We start from the raw sequence: 15,767 nt of genomic DNA, 5'->3' as shown, positions 1-15,767 counted from the left end.
TAACAAATGACTTCTTAAAATGGACTGTAAATGGTGCAAAATGTAAAATGAAAGGCATCAATGGAAATTGAAAAGAAATAATTTTCTGCTTGCAGTAAAAGCACTGTAGGTTCACAACTTCTGTGTTATACAACTATTACAAACAGTGTTGGGCAGTAACGCGTTACTAGTAACGCATTACTGCAAAGCAGTTCATTTTGACAGTAACTTATACTGTAACGCATTACTTTTTAAATAAATTAACTCCGTTACCGTTACTACGGCGTTGTCCGTTACTTTTTTTAATTAATTAATTAGGCTGAAATGTAGCCTACAGCCTAACCTGTTTGCAGCAGCAACGCATTGTAGGATTGGTGGTAGGATTGCTTGCCACCCGTCCCTTAAAATACCTAATTGTCCCTTATTTACAAGTAAAATGATGCGTCCCGTATCAAATCAATAAGGGAAGCGATTTGTCCCGTTTTTTACATAAGGCCCACACATAGCCTAGTTGGATAAAAACATAAGGATTTACTATACTAATAGCAAATAGCCTATAAAGAAATCAATTTCACAATAATGTTACATTATGATTAGAATCAAATGAATTTTGTCCATTTTCTAAGCTTAGAAAATGCACATTTATACGGGCTGAATTTTATAGGCCTAAAATATTGTTTAGTAATTCTGTGAATTACACTGCGCAAACCAAAGTAATACTACCCACTGGATGAAAAAGGCTTGGTTCTCAGTCTGTACAGAACAAAATATTTATTTTATTTTATTTTATTTTATTTTTAGTGTTCGCATTTATAAGGAAGAAACATGTGTGCCATAGACTGGTGTGCACGCGCCGTCAAACACATGGCGACGGCAAGTATAGATATTGACTCATTCAAATCGGAGCTGTGGCGGCATTTTAACTTTCCGTAGACTAATAATAATCACCACCGTGAGAAGCACAAGTCACCTCCGTTTTCATGTAAAAGGCATTCATACGACAAGTGCGAGAGCAAGATTTATTTTACTATCTCTTTCTCTAAATGTGTACATGGATATATATTTTTTTATATATATAATTTATTGATGGTAATGGCATATTTTTCTAAATGTGTGTTGTTGTTTTTTACTCTTGCTAGTGTAATGATACAAATTATAACAAAATTAAAACCCCTCTAAATGTGGTTCTAATTTGACATAGTCTTTTACTTAGTGTGCGAAGGTACCAGTGTCCACCCTCTTGACCAGACAGACAGAAAGACTGAGTTGAAACAACCTTGAAGGGATTTTTTTTTAAATTTCAATGTAGTTTTTTAATTTGACACATATATTTTAAAATGAAAAAGAAATGTGCAGCATTTTGTCTGGGAAATAATAAAAGGGACACTTTTTCATTTATAATTTCTTAAATGAATCACTTGTTACAAAAATCGTGAGAAAATCGTATCGTGAAACCAGTATAGTGAATCGTATCGCATCGTGAGTTGAGTGAATCGTTACATACCTAGTGATGTCACATTTTTATAAAAACACATCCATGTGAATCTTACCTGCAAGGGGAAACTGCCATCTGAATCATCTGTCCTCTGAGCTTCAGCATGGCGGAGCTGTGACTTTGATGGCACTGTAGTAAGGATTTGTGTAATACATTCAGCTCTCATTATGGGCGAAGCATCTGTTAGCATTGTTTCTGAGTCCTCTGTATTTGCTGATTGTACAGTCTCCATTGCGGCTAAGACCACACTATCTGTGGCTTCTCCGTCAAGTGAGATGCTAACAGTCTCAAATTGTTCATCCTTAGTCTCAGTTTGTAGAAGATTCAAGGTCTCTGGCTGCACAGTGTCCACAACTTTTGTTAGTTTGTCTTCTGTGCTCAATGGCTTTGCAGTATTTGGGTGACCACAGTCTGAAGACACAGTCAGTGAAGTATCTGTGATGTCCAGCAGCCTGACCTCAGAAGTTTGAAGGTTGTCTGAGTCCGTTTTATTCTTCTGTTCAGATCTACATGTCTTCAGCATTCTACTACTGATATTGCTTGATTGTTTCACAGCTGATTTCCTGTTCTTCTTCCAACCTTTAGCAACAATTGGAGGCTTTTTAAGTGTGTTTGCTTCATTTGAGGGCTCTGCACATTTTTTTTTCTCATCCTCATCATGACTCTCCAACATTGTGACATCCTGCTGATCAACTACAGATTCCAAATCATTGCCTTCTCCAATGTGGAAATCCATTTGGCTTGATGTTTCTGCTTCTATGATTTCATGTTGCTTATCTTTTTCACCTTTTTGAATGTCAATCTCCATGATCTCATGGGTTTTGAGCTGAATTACTTTCTTCTGTCCTGGCTGTAGCTCAGAACTACTTGATTTCACATTGTCCTTCTCTGAAATGCCTCCTTTAGCCTCTTGGCCTTCAAGTTTCTTCTGTTGATTTTTCACCTCTGTCTGGGAGAATTTATCTTTGGACGAGTCTTCAGGGCCCGATACATTTTGACCAGACAGTAACTGACACCTATCTGATGATAATGTAGGATAATCAACATCAAGGATGATGGTAAATACTTTCTTTGCATTTCCAGAGCTTGCATAATGGTTTTCTGGGTATGAAACCATTGGGACAAATGCTTGAGTAGATGAGTCCTTCTCAGGTATAGGCCTGGAATCAAGGTCTGGAGTAAAATGGGTGGGTTCAACATTATCAATGTAATGGTTTTCATTAAACTGCACTTCTGATGTGGAATGAAAATGAAAAAGCTCATCAGAAGAGCATATTACAGTTTCCCCCCTCTCTTCAGATCTAGACATGGACTGCTGATCATATGTGTCATGGCCTGGTGGGAGGTTCTCAATATCTGCAGTTGCTTGTTGGGTTGAGAAAGATAAACATGATGTATCCTCTGTTCCACTGACTTCCTTTGTGGGCATCTTTACATTCATAAGATACAAGTCATCCAATACATTGCCAGTGGCAACCTGCAAAACAAGGAAACTAATACTATGACTCAAGAACATAACATAATTCAACAATATACAGTACTGTATGTGTGTTTTTTCAATCCCTGGGCATTTTTATAATCTATAATGAATACTGCATCCTTCAATCAGCCCTGTTTTCAATAGACTAAATCAGGAAAGTTCTACAATGGTCTCAGAAGATCTTTCAATTCAGTGCTACAGAAGAAGAAAACCATAAATATTTGTGCTGACATGAGGGTACGTATACGATGACAGAAATTTCCCTTTTACGGAATATTTCTTGAACCCCAAATCTGCATATTGGAATGATTTCTGAAGGATCATGTTACACTGAAGACAAGTAATGATGCTAAAAATTCAGCTCTGCAATCACAGGAATATATATTATATCTTAAAATATATTAACATAGAAAACAGTCATTTGAAATTGTAATAATTACTTTTGAACTGTTTTGATCAAATAAATGCAGCCTTGGTGAGCATAACAGTTTTTAAATGTTTACTATTTTTAAACCTGTTTTGAGAAACCATGAGGCAGATCACATGCTGATAATGCAGTTTTAAGATAAGCTGCAACATCAGAAAAGCAGAGCAAAACAAGGATTTTTTACAAAACAGAAAGTAAAAAACAAGCACTTAAAAGCAATGAGGTGGCATCCTACATTAATGGCCTGGAGTCCGTACAGAGCGGGCTCTCCATTTAGAAGGCTTTAGCTAGAACACACTGATTCTGTGCCCACACCACAGTAGTACACTCAATGACTTAACTCCTGTCCTGCTGACCCCAAAGCCAGACCCACAAAGAAAAACAAAAACAAATGTACGCATATTGTGGCATATTTTCCTCTTTAAATAATTTCTGTCATCATTTACTCATCCTCATGTCATTCCAAACTTGTATGACTTACTTTCTTCTGCAGAGCACAAAAAGATATTTTGAAAAATGTGTTTTTTGTACATACAATGAAAGTCAGTGGGGTCCAATGCTTTTTTTGGAGCACAGCACACTTACATTCATTGTATGGACAAAAAAGTTGTAACATTCTTCAAAATATCTTCATTTGTTTTCTGCAGAAGAAAGATATTCATACAGGTTTGGAACGATATAATAAGGCAACTGATAATTATACTCGAAAAGAAATATACCATAACTATTCGTAACGGTTTTCAAAAAAATTCCTGTACAAAAGTGACATAACACTAACCTGAACTGAATGGAGTTCCTCTGTGGATACTCCAGGCTGCTGAGGCTCATTGCATTGTATAGAGCTCTGAACTGGATCAGAGTCCCCTTCCCAAGTCCTCAGGGCTGATGCCTTTCCAAACAGAGTCTGCAGGTCCTGGGAGACAGCAGCCTGACCCTCTGGAGTACAGCTTGTCTGCAGGACTTCCGACAGTTTCTCAACCTCCAGAAGGTTTCTTTTCACTTGTTCTATGGCCTACCAAGAATCCACCAAGTTAGTCTTATTACATTAGACGCATGGACTAATCAATTAGTAGGCTAAAACTAATTAAATACTGAAAAGTAAAAAAAAAAAAAAAAGTAAAAAAAAAATTATATATATATATATATATATATATATATATATATATAGCGTCAGAGGTTCCTTTTACAACAGTATATGACCGTCAGTGCATAACTCTTACTACAGTAGTTACTAAGAAACAAAATTCTCAAAACTAAAAATGTTCTCAATAAAACTGCTTTGTATTTCAGTTCAGGCCACTTTAAAGACGCAGACCCTTAGAGAACAAACAGACGAAGGACAAGAAAATTACCTGTACAGCTGTGAGTCTCTCCTCAAGTGTGACCTGTCTGTTCTCATCCTCAGAAATCTGAAATTCCCCCTTGAGATACAGTTCACCGGCCCAGCTGCAAGCCTGCTCTTTGAAGTCCTTCAACTCAAGAAGAGCATCTTGTGCCCTAGATTCAGACTGTAACTCAGGCACAGTATATTCAGTTTTTTTAATCTGAGGTTTGATGTGCTTAGGGTCTTGGACCATCTGATTTTCAGGCCTGTTGGGGTTCATTGCTTGCTCTCTCTTCTCTATGACCAGCTGTCTGGCTATGCAGATGCGTTCTTGAAGGTGGGCTCCATCTTCAGCCAGTGTCTGGAGGTTTTCTACACCTGCAATGCTGGCCAGAAGATCTATCTGCTGTAGTAATGCATCTGCCTGCTTGGTCTCCGTTTGCAGCTGCTCCAATAAGCCCTGTCAGTTGAAACGGTTACATTAAAGGATTAGTACATCAAAATAAAAAAAATTTGGGGTAAACTACTTATTGAAAATTTGAACTCATGTCGTTCCAAACCCATAAGACTTTCATTCACCTATGGAACACAAATGAAGATCTTTTTGATGAAATCAGTTGAGCTGCGCAACTACCACTTTAGTTTGACACTTCAAAAAGTTCATAAAGAGATCACAAATTTAATGAATTGAGTGGTTTAGTCCACATTTTTTAAAGAGACACGATTGCTTTGATGAATATAAAATTTTGACTTATCCACATAAACATTCATCAATTTCACAGGCTTTTATTCACATATAAATGTTGAAAAGCTCAACCTAACATACTTGATGCACAAGAACATCATTGGTGCTCACACGTCAAGCAAACATGCTTGAGCTTCCATTTACCACAACTGATATGTGCGCAGATATCAGTTGAGGTAAACGGAAGCTCAAGCATGTTTGCTTGACGTGTGAGCACCAATGAGGTTCATTCTCGTGTGTTACGTAGCACGTTTGAGTTTCCACAAGAACCAATGAGGGTTGTTCTTGTGCATCAAGCAGGTTCGGTTGAGTTTTTCACTGATCAATGTTATGTGAATAAAAGCCTGTGAAATAAAAAAATTTCGTGTCTCTTCAGAAAATCTGGACTAAACCGATCAATTCATAGGGATAAATATTAGAAATCTCTCAGATTTCATTAAAAATATCTTCATTTGTGTTCTGAAAATGAACGAAAGTCTTACAGGTTTCGAACGACATGAAGATGAGTAAATGATGACCGAATTTTCTATTTGAACTAACCCTATAACATGTTTACTGGCACAAGTCAACCTGTCACTCACATTACATCATAGCAATTGCAAAACACAACCATTCAATGTTCCAATCAATTCCCCATGGACAAAATCCTGAATTTTTTCTTGTTAAAGAAGGGTTTTCACTTGGATATATGTCACAATAGGGAAGAAAAGACTATTACAACTTCAATTTCATGTTGACTTTAAAATATAAATGTTCACCTGGGTGATGTTGAGGGCATGTGGGCTTTCAGGTGTGGTCAGTGTGCTCAGAGCATTTGTAATAGTTTGGATGGAGGACAGGTGATCTGTGATATCAGATGCCACCTGGCCTTTGGCAGCAACCAGCTGTCTGAAAACATCACTGGTCTCAGAAAAGAGCTCCATCACCTCTGCCATCTTCTTTCTCAGCTGGCTCTCAATCACCTAAAAATTTACAAGTGAATTTGACGAAACATGATGATGAGCTAGGCTGGTTAATACATGTGGAACTTGACACATTACAGCATTCTTAAATAAAAATGTCATTAAGTGAATAAATTAGCATTGCGAAAGGATCCTTATCTGTCTGAAAATCACCTGCAGCTCCAGTGGGAACTCATGACTCTGCAGCAGCTCCTGGATCTCTGAAGATCTGCGATGGAAATGTTCAATGTTCTCCTCTTGAACCTTCAGCTCATCCTGTACAACATATAAATATAATATACATATAAAACATCACAAAAGGAGGGGCTGTACTAAAAGATACACAACTGTTCAAAGGTTTGGGGTCAGTAAGATAAAGAAAAAGACTTTCATGCTAATTAAGGCTGCATTTATTTGACCAAAATACAGTAAAAACAAAAATGATAACTTATCTATTTTAATAAAATTTAACATATAATTTATTCCTGTGATGCAAAGCTGAATTTTCAGTATCATTACTCTTCATTACATCATTAACTCTTCAGTCTTCAGTGTCACATGATCCTTCAGAAATCATTTTAATATGCTGATTTGGTGCTCAAGAAATATTTACTATCATCAGTGTTGAAAACAGTAAAAGCGTTTATTATTATTTTTGTTGACACAGTTTTTAGGATACTTTGATGAATAGAAAGGCTCAAAAGAACAGCATTTATTTGAAATAGCAATATTTAACATGAAAAATGGCCTTATTGTCACGTTTAATGAATTTATTACAATTTATGATTACTAATTTATTTTTAAAAATCCAAGATTTTTGAATGATACTGTAAATTTCACCATCATGTTTTCTTTTCCATAAATGTTCACTTGATGACAAGTTAATGATACCAATTTTGTTTCATTTTTGACAGTCATCTCAAATAACATCTAAAATATTTAACATTGGTTTCAAATACTAAAATAAGTGTATCTGAAAGTTACAACTAAAATTGCCAGCTGAGGAAGGTTTTACCTGCATTGCAGACACGTCAAGCTCTGTATGAAAGGGGTGTGACTGAGCAAGTGTCATCAGATTTTTGGTGCTCCAGCCCTCTACCTCTCCAGCCAATAGAAGGAGTTTTTCCCAAAGAGAAAACCCAGCTTGAAGGTTGTCCAGATGACTGTCTGTTTTTTCAGTGACCTGAAATAAGAGCATTTGTAACAGGTTAATGCAAACACAGAATATTATTAGAGAGAAAGAGAGAGGACATATATGTGGAGATGACTCCTGTGAGGACTTCAAATGAAGCAAACTCTGAATCAACATGCACCAATGCTACATTTTCTAAATATTGTAATCATTATGTTCACAGCATGTAATAATTACTTAAATTAGTTCATTGTTTTTGCCTAAAATTTATATATGATGTTAGTTAACTGAGTAATTTGTATATGTACTGTACATTTCTGAAATACATTACCTGGACAGTCACCTCTGATAACAGATAACTGTTTACACCTGGTAATAACATGCGTTTTGGACACTTGGATCACAAGTGGACACCGCTAAATACAGGTGTAAGCGGGGTCTAAAACCTTTTGAGCTTGTCCACTTTCGATCACTTCCTGAGGAAGTCGAAAACGCATTTCGACTGGATTGCTTTCGTAATGTATCGCTCATGTTGAATGCGTTCGAACAGCCACAAAAGACCGCCTACTCTCTGCCTACTGACCTAATGCCTAAACATTATTGGAAGTGCGCTAGCCAGACATGATTTAAACTTTGATGGCTAGAGACCCAAGTTTGGTTTAAAGACGAAAAAAGTACCAAGCACAATGTTCTCTCACCATTCCTGATTTCTAACACACACTCACAGCGTCCGGCGAGGAGAGCAGAAACGAAAGCTGCTCTTATCCGTGTGTTTTTCAGTCATCTACAAGCGCGATCAAATAAGAATTGCTCATTAGATCGAAAGATAAAAAAAAAAAAATTTAAACATACATTTACCCGTCCACAGACCCTCCCCACAAAGAAATAAGAAAAGTGATTGAAAGTGGACAAAAGAGACGGATTAAAACACCAGGTGTAAACAGGTATGTGTCTACTTCGTCTACTTGAGATCCAATCGACAAAAACGCATCTTAATACCAAGTGTCAACAGGGCCTAAATTGTAATGTAGACATGCAATTTCAGTAAAGCTGTTTTGAAACAATATGTATTGTGAAAATCGCTATACAAATGTGAACTCAAATGAATTGAATATATATATATATATATATATATATATATATATATATCATACTATAGCATTAATGAGGGCACCTACATCAAGCCAGCGGTCCATGAGGGTGTCAGCCTCACTCTCAAATGGGGCATCGACACAATCAGGGATATTTCTCATCAGAGACTGAAGCTGTCTGCACACAGCCCTGAACTCCTCCACCCCGTCCCCAAGACCACTGAGATCTGACTTTATACTGGTCACCTGGACACACACACAAAATACATAAATTCATTTATACTACTAAATTGATGTAGTTAATACTGCCATCTGCTGTCCACTAAGAATGGAAGCCCTGTACCCAGGATTTTCCGAAAGCCCTGTACCCAGGATTTTCCGAAAGCCCTGTACCTTGCTGATCAGGAGCTGTAGGTTGTCTTTGCCCATGTAGTAGGCCTGATCACCAATAGTCTGCTCTGCTTTCTGTAAAGTGCTGCCCAATCGATTTCGGCAGCTCTGGAACTTCTTAAGTAGTTCAGTCAGAGAGACACATTGCTCAAGACTGAAATGGAAGCATGAAACAAATGTGTCCAGTTAGCAATATGTGCTGTCTAATTCCATCAGCGTAACGGCATTTAACAAAGAGCTTTCCTATAAATCACGGGCATTTCTCGCCACCTTTCTGTGACTGCTCGGTGTGCGTTTTCCCATTCCGCCTGCAGCTCGCTGAGGCCTGTGTCTGAGGTGCTTGACGGTGCACATGTATCTCTCAGATCCTGAATCTCTGAGCGTAGTGCAACTAGTTTACTCTCCATGTCTGTCAGGAAGCGCAACCTGAGAAAGAAAGAGACACTGTTGAGACTGAGACATATCATCTACTTTATTGTAATAAATTGATATATAAGAGAGAAATAATTTTAAAAAAAATCTCAGAAGTCATTTCACATTGTTTTCAACTCTCTGAAACAGATCAAGTGCAGGTGTTACTGTGAGAAAGAAGTCATGCATTATTCACAGCATTATTTATATTTGAATTGATATTTTTCTTAATTGTGTCCATGTCTATATATATCATAGTGATAGTTTATTTCAATTATATTGTAGATTATTTTAATATAGTATATTATAATTAACATAACTAGGATCTTGTTTTATTGTTTGAGCATAAACTATTCTTTAAAATATTTTGTGCAAAACAAAGAAAAAAGAAGTCCTGATTTATTGTATTATTATATTGCATTTTATCGTGCATATTGTGTATTACAATTGTTATTTTAAATAACATAACTCATTGTTTAACATAACATAACAAATTAACTGTTTAATTTTATTGCATTTTATTTGATATTGTATTGTATATTGCAATTGTTAATTTATTTAACATGACCAGCACCTTTTTAAATTTAATTTAAATTTAAATTGAACTTCATTTAATAATTTTCACAATCTTGTATGCAAGTATGGAAAAAAAATCAGAGAAACAGTCAAATTTTGAAATGTTCACCTGTGCTGTAGTGCAGGAAGTGTGGGCTCCTTCAACCCGTGTCTTTCCAGTGCCGCCAGTACCTCCCTCAGGGCGATCTGCAGGCCCATCCTCTTCCTACCAAACACTCTCTGCTCTCCCTTTTTTCTTCCTTTCCCACCTCTGTCAGGTCGCCTTGGCACTACAGCCATTTTAGTCTCAACTTCTTCTGCATGCAGAGCCAAAGATGACACCATCTCATGACAGCTGCCAGGTTTATCATTCAAAGTTACTCCCATACCGGCATCATCTAGTAGTCGGTCTAGCTGAACCGATTCCTCCCTGGCCTTTTGAAGGCTTTGCTGGATGGAGACTAAGCTGTAGCTCCGGTCTGAAGTGCTGTGAGCTGTAGTAAGTTCGTCATTCACCTGGTGGAGTTGGAAAAGGAGGTTCTCGAGGGCCACAAGGGCCGATTCACTCTTTCTCAGACATTGTCTTTGCTTCTCCAGGCATTTTGTGCGGTCGAGGAGAGTTTGCTGCAGGGGTAGATGGCCTTGGAACTCGATAGGACTCAGATCAGCAGCGTCACTAACTGATCCATCACTCTTAAGCAGAAACAGCTCTCTCTCAATACTTTCATCTAGACGCTGAACAAATAACAAAGAGGTCACAGTGAGTTTGAACATGCAAATTTACATCAATCCACGTAAAGTATATTACACAAAGATTTCAAATGTCCTATTTTCTTAGGAAAGTCTAGCATCTTCCACATGTGATGATGTGAACAGTAGATGTTCTACAATACATAACATCAAATAAATCAGGGCTTCTAAATAAAAGGATCTAAAATACACAACTACCTCTTAAAAATGTATGCAAGCATAAATAAAAAAACAATAGTAAGATGTGCTTGAATGTAATGTGTCAATTGTCTGATTTGCTGGTTGTGAGGTTTAGATATGTATTTAGATATACACCTGTCTGCAAGCATGAAAATTGATTTGTACCTTTAGGTCTTCATGTAGATTTCTAGCATCAGCAAATGCAAAGTTTCTAATATTCAGAGGTTTCTGACGGATCAGTTTGAGCTGATCAGAAATCACTCTGATCTGTATGTCAGTTGACTCCAACAGCTTTACTGCAGTTTCAAGGGACTTCACCCTGAATAATATATAAAATAACATTATTATTGTGACTCTTATAGCTAAAAGTAGCTCTGTTCCACAACCTAGCGAGCTCCCTTGCAGTATCCCATTCCCAACAGCCATAAATCTGTCCTCATAAGTGACAGATTTGGACCTGCTTTACATGGACAACAGCTCTGTAAGCCTGACAAATACAGCACATAAGACACCAGACAAATGATTTCAATAAATATTTATTATTTTTATTTACTGTAAACTATTTTTAATAATGCTTTTCAGAAATGAATGACAAATGTTGACACAACTGTTTTCAATATGGATAATGATAAGAAATGTTTCTTGAGCACCAAATCAGCATGTCAGAATGATTTCCGTAGGATCATGTGACACTGAAGACTGTAATGACTGAAGAAAATTCAGCTTTATCACAAGAATAAATTACATTAAAATATATTAAAATAGAAAACAATTATTTTGAATTGTAGAATCAAATTGAACAAATAAATGCAGCCTTGACTAGTATAAAAAACTTATTTCAAAAACATTTAAAACCTTACCCCAAACTTTTGAAATGTAGTCTATGAGCCAGATTTACTAACAGCTTGCGCCAGCGCAAACCCTCTTTTGGCATTAAAAAACTACTGTCAGGATTTACTAAAGACACATTAATTGCATTAATGCATGTACACATTAATTGTTGCGGCTGACCTTGCATATTGCATTTTAAGTTTCCCTTTCAGATGCAAAATGTATGGGAGGAGAGTATTCAAATGAATCATGCAAGGTTATTTACTCAGGTTTGACCTTCATTTTCTGGCATTTGCGCCATTATTTACCGCCCCCTAAAAAAGCATGTCTGAAACCTAATTTGTGCTGCTCTGGGTAGATTGTGTTGGTCATTATAGAAATTATCCGGCAGCTTCTGTGTTCTTTAATTTGCGCGTCATCAGTAGATCAAGCACACAACTTTCCACTCCCAATAGCACATTTATGGGATTGCGCTATCGCTAATTTTCCCTGTTTAGTAAATCTGGCCCTTAGAGTGATGCCTTAGAATTTGTCCAAAAGAACAAATCTTAACAGGCAGCATAATTTAGTTGTTTACTTTGAAACAAACCTAAACAGACTTCATAATGCAAAGCATCAGTGGGCAGCTCACCGGGTTTTGAAATGTACATATGTCTTACCTGTCCTGAATACACATCTGTTGTCCCCTCCACTGTTGAATGAGCTGAGCTCTCTCCTGCTCCATGTTACAGCCATCCTCCATGTACTGAGAGCTCTGGGAATACTGAAGCTCAAACTCACACCACAGAACCTCCGTCTGGTCCTTCAGAGCCTAAATGAGCACACAGCCATTTATATACAAAATGCACCCTAAATGCAGGAAAGTGGTGCGTGAGACTAACCAGTAGGTGCTTGAGTTGAGTTCTCAGTGAGTCAGCAGAGATACTGGTGCTGCTGCCGGGGCTGATGGGAAACACTGATCCCAGCTGCTGACTGTTGTTAAGCAACTTCTGATGGAGGACTGACTGTGCAACACAGTAACTAGAAAAAAAAAACATATGCATATATCTATATGGTTAATTCAGCTACAAACTTGTACTCATGTTTAGGTTTTACGTATTAGCTTTCACTACAAACATTATGATAACTGCATTGGATGGCTGTTGTTTTCCGGTTTATCTGTGTATATTTTATCTGTCCTTTTTCAAATAAACCATAAATAAATAAATTAATATAAAATGCTTGTAAAAACTATTTTTTTAAATAATGTGTTATTTATATAAAAAATATTTTAAATTAAATTATTTATTTACTTATTTCATTAAGCAATTATTATGAGCATTTTAAAATGTAGCAGCATATAAGCTATATATATATTTTACAAAGTATTCCTACTGACCTATAAAGCCCTAAATGGTTTAGCTCCTGTGTATTTAACAGACCTTCTATCGCCATACAATCCATCGCGCTCTTTAAGATCACTAAATTCGAGGCTTCTGGTCATTCCTAGGATATCGAAGTCCACTAAAGGAGGAAGGGCGTTCTCACATTTAGCTCCTAAACTCTGGAATAGCCTTCCTGATATTGTTCGAGACTCAGACTCGCTGTCCCAGTTTAAAACTAGATTAAAGACGCATCTCTTTAACCAAGCATTCACTTAATGCTTAACCTTTAATACTACTGCTGAATCAGTTCGAATGCATTAACATTATGAACATCAGCTATGCTAATTATTTCCCATCTGCCTTTCTGCTGTTATCAGATATCTGCTGTTATCTGCTGTTATGTAAATAGCGTTCGTCAGCTCCAGTTTGTATCCAGCCTCTCACGGAGACTTCAGATGCCCCAACGCCTGTGAAGAGACGACTCGACGCCTGTGAAGAGACGACTCAAAGCGGGCGATATGTTATGCCATAAATTAATACATGATTAACTGACTGTATTTTTCTATGTACATTTCCGAAATGCACTTTCTGTAAAGCTGCTTTGAGACAATGTGTATTGTGAAAAGCGCTATACAAATAAATTTGATTTGAATTGAATTGAATATATATATATATATATATATATATATATATATATATATATATATATATGGGTCCTAAGCCCTTTCCATTTCCAAATATATATATTCTTCTTTAAACAACTTTAAGGAAGAGACTTGCATCAAAAGGGCTTACCTGCTCTTAGATTCAGTAACTCTCTCTTCCTGTGCTGAACAGGGGTGGATGATGGTTCTCTCTGGTATCTGTTTAATGTCCACAATGTTGGTCTGGACAACAGCCTGAGAGAGAACGACCACAGTGTCATTACAAGTAGGGTCAAACGACCCCAGAACAAGCACATACACTCTTCAGCAGCCCAAACCAATCTCAGCAGATTAACTCCTCTGAGCTGCCCATGTGCTTAAGAAGGTCAACAACATCCAATCAGAGCTGAGAAGTTCTCACAAGGTTTAGCTCCATGTTTGGCTACAAGCTAACTCGACCATGCCAAGAAAACGTGCCATGTTAACACCAGGCAGATATAACGCTAAAATGGATGCTTTAGTTTCTGTTAGTCATGTTGGTTTGAGTGACAGAAGAAAAAAATACCGCACTGATCAAAAAGAGATAAAACAGTCATGTAGCGCACACACAGACATGCAACACATGGGCACGTGTACCTGTGAGTGGACGAGGCTTAGGTCGTCTAGCAGTAAAGTCTCTCTCAGCGGGACACAATCCTTGACTGCTACCCCCCTGCTGAGAACACACATGCACGTGTTCACTTAGCAGACTTTTATATCAAGGTAATTATAATTATAGTTTATATACATACTATGACTAAGTATGTACAGTACACAAACATAGAAATACTTAAGAGACCACATTAGTTAGTGTAGTCTGGCTATAAGAAAGGCCAGAGTTTGAGGAAGACATACACTACTGTTCAAATGTATGGGGTCAGTTGAATTTTTAAAAGAAGCCTCTTATGCTCACCAAGGCTGTGTATTAGATCAAAATTCAGCAAAAACAGCAATATTTTGAAATAATATTAGAATTTAAGATCACAATTTTAACATATTTTAAATAGTATTAAAATTTTAAATTGTAATTACAAAGTTATTCTTTTGATGACAAAGCTGGATTTTCTGAGGCCATTACTTCAGTCTTCAGTTTCTCATAAGAAATCATTCTAATATGCTGAGCTGGTGAAATGATCAATGCTGAAAAATAACTTAAATCTTTAGTAACATAATAATTGTATTTACTGTCACTTTAATAAATGTAATGCATTCTTGCTGAATTTTGTTTTTAAATAAAATTCTTACTGACCCCACTCTTTTGAATGTCATAACTTTTTTTAACAAAACACTATTGGTACATGCGAGCATGTGAGAGGCAGGTCTTAGAACAATAAAATTTGCATTAAATATAGAAGGTATTTTTTTTTCAAAAGCATATACTGTACTAGAGAATACTGTTATTAATATAATATGATGACATATAAAACGTTCCAGTATATAAAACCAAAATTTGCCCTCCATTTCTCACCTGTCTTGGCATGGTGCCAAGTCACTTGTGGAGTCTGTGTGGTGCTGAATGCTCTCCACTCTCTTTGTGTCTGTCCTCAGGTGGGCAGTGTGGAGAAGAACACTCTCTGCAGACTGCAGACTCTCTTTAATTCTTCTCAAGGCTTCCAGATGCACTGAACGCTCAGATGCTCTGGCACATTCCTGAGGTTTGAACCCAGATCCTTCATTAATTAACTTCTTCCACAATAATGATATAATATATAATGATGATATATTAAAATGTACAATAAAATTATATAATAAAATGTATTTTTATCTATACAGATGGATTATAACGATATATATAAAAACTTTGGCTACAACTGTTGTCTGGTAGTGTACAACTACTTTTCAGCTAATATGAGTTAATATTCTAGTTTCAGATTTAGATCAGATCAAAGAAGTCCTCTTTGTGGTGCATATATAATGGCCATTTCGAAAGAGTGCTGAAAAGGCTTGGTAACTTGACTAACTGGTTAGAGCAAAGCAGGCAAAATGTGA

At 36.8% G+C, this 15,767-nt stretch overlaps 2 protein-coding genes across 2 annotated transcripts in view; one reads left to right on the top strand and one right to left on the bottom strand.

Annotated features, from left to right (window-relative positions):
* Nucleotides 1–15,767, top strand: part of nmu (neuromedin U) — a 367,892-nt gene that overhangs the window by 114,488 nt on the left and 237,637 nt on the right. The window lies entirely within an intron of this gene.
* Nucleotides 1–15,767, bottom strand: part of syne2a (spectrin repeat containing, nuclear envelope 2a) — a 103,949-nt gene that overhangs the window by 55,392 nt on the left and 32,790 nt on the right. Inside the window, exons 25-40 of the mRNA XM_077219692.1 lie at nt 15,247–15,428; nt 14,376–14,454; nt 13,891–13,994; nt 12,613–12,751; nt 12,391–12,542; nt 11,066–11,219; nt 10,101–10,705; nt 9,275–9,430; nt 9,008–9,158; nt 8,702–8,860; nt 7,407–7,574; nt 6,566–6,667; nt 6,209–6,412; nt 4,734–5,165; nt 4,160–4,393; nt 1,530–2,951 (exon numbers count right to left, since the gene is read on the bottom strand). Coding sequence (XP_077075807.1) covers nt 1,530–2,951; nt 4,160–4,393; nt 4,734–5,165; nt 6,209–6,412; nt 6,566–6,667; nt 7,407–7,574; nt 8,702–8,860; nt 9,008–9,158; nt 9,275–9,430; nt 10,101–10,705; nt 11,066–11,219; nt 12,391–12,542; nt 12,613–12,751; nt 13,891–13,994; nt 14,376–14,454; nt 15,247–15,428 — 4,443 coding nt within the window. The remainder of the gene's footprint in view (nt 1–1,529; nt 2,952–4,159; nt 4,394–4,733; nt 5,166–6,208; nt 6,413–6,565; nt 6,668–7,406; nt 7,575–8,701; nt 8,861–9,007; nt 9,159–9,274; nt 9,431–10,100; nt 10,706–11,065; nt 11,220–12,390; nt 12,543–12,612; nt 12,752–13,890; nt 13,995–14,375; nt 14,455–15,246; nt 15,429–15,767) is intronic.

This window comes from Siphateles boraxobius, unplaced genomic scaffold, assembly GCF_051911475.1.
Source record: "Siphateles boraxobius isolate OS27281-9 unplaced genomic scaffold, OSU_SipBor_1 8, whole genome shotgun sequence".
NCBI lineage: Eukaryota > Metazoa > Chordata > Actinopteri > Cypriniformes > Leuciscidae > Siphateles > Siphateles boraxobius.
The sequence above is the reverse complement of the archived record's forward strand: the minus strand, read 5'-3'. Positions and strand labels throughout refer to the sequence as shown.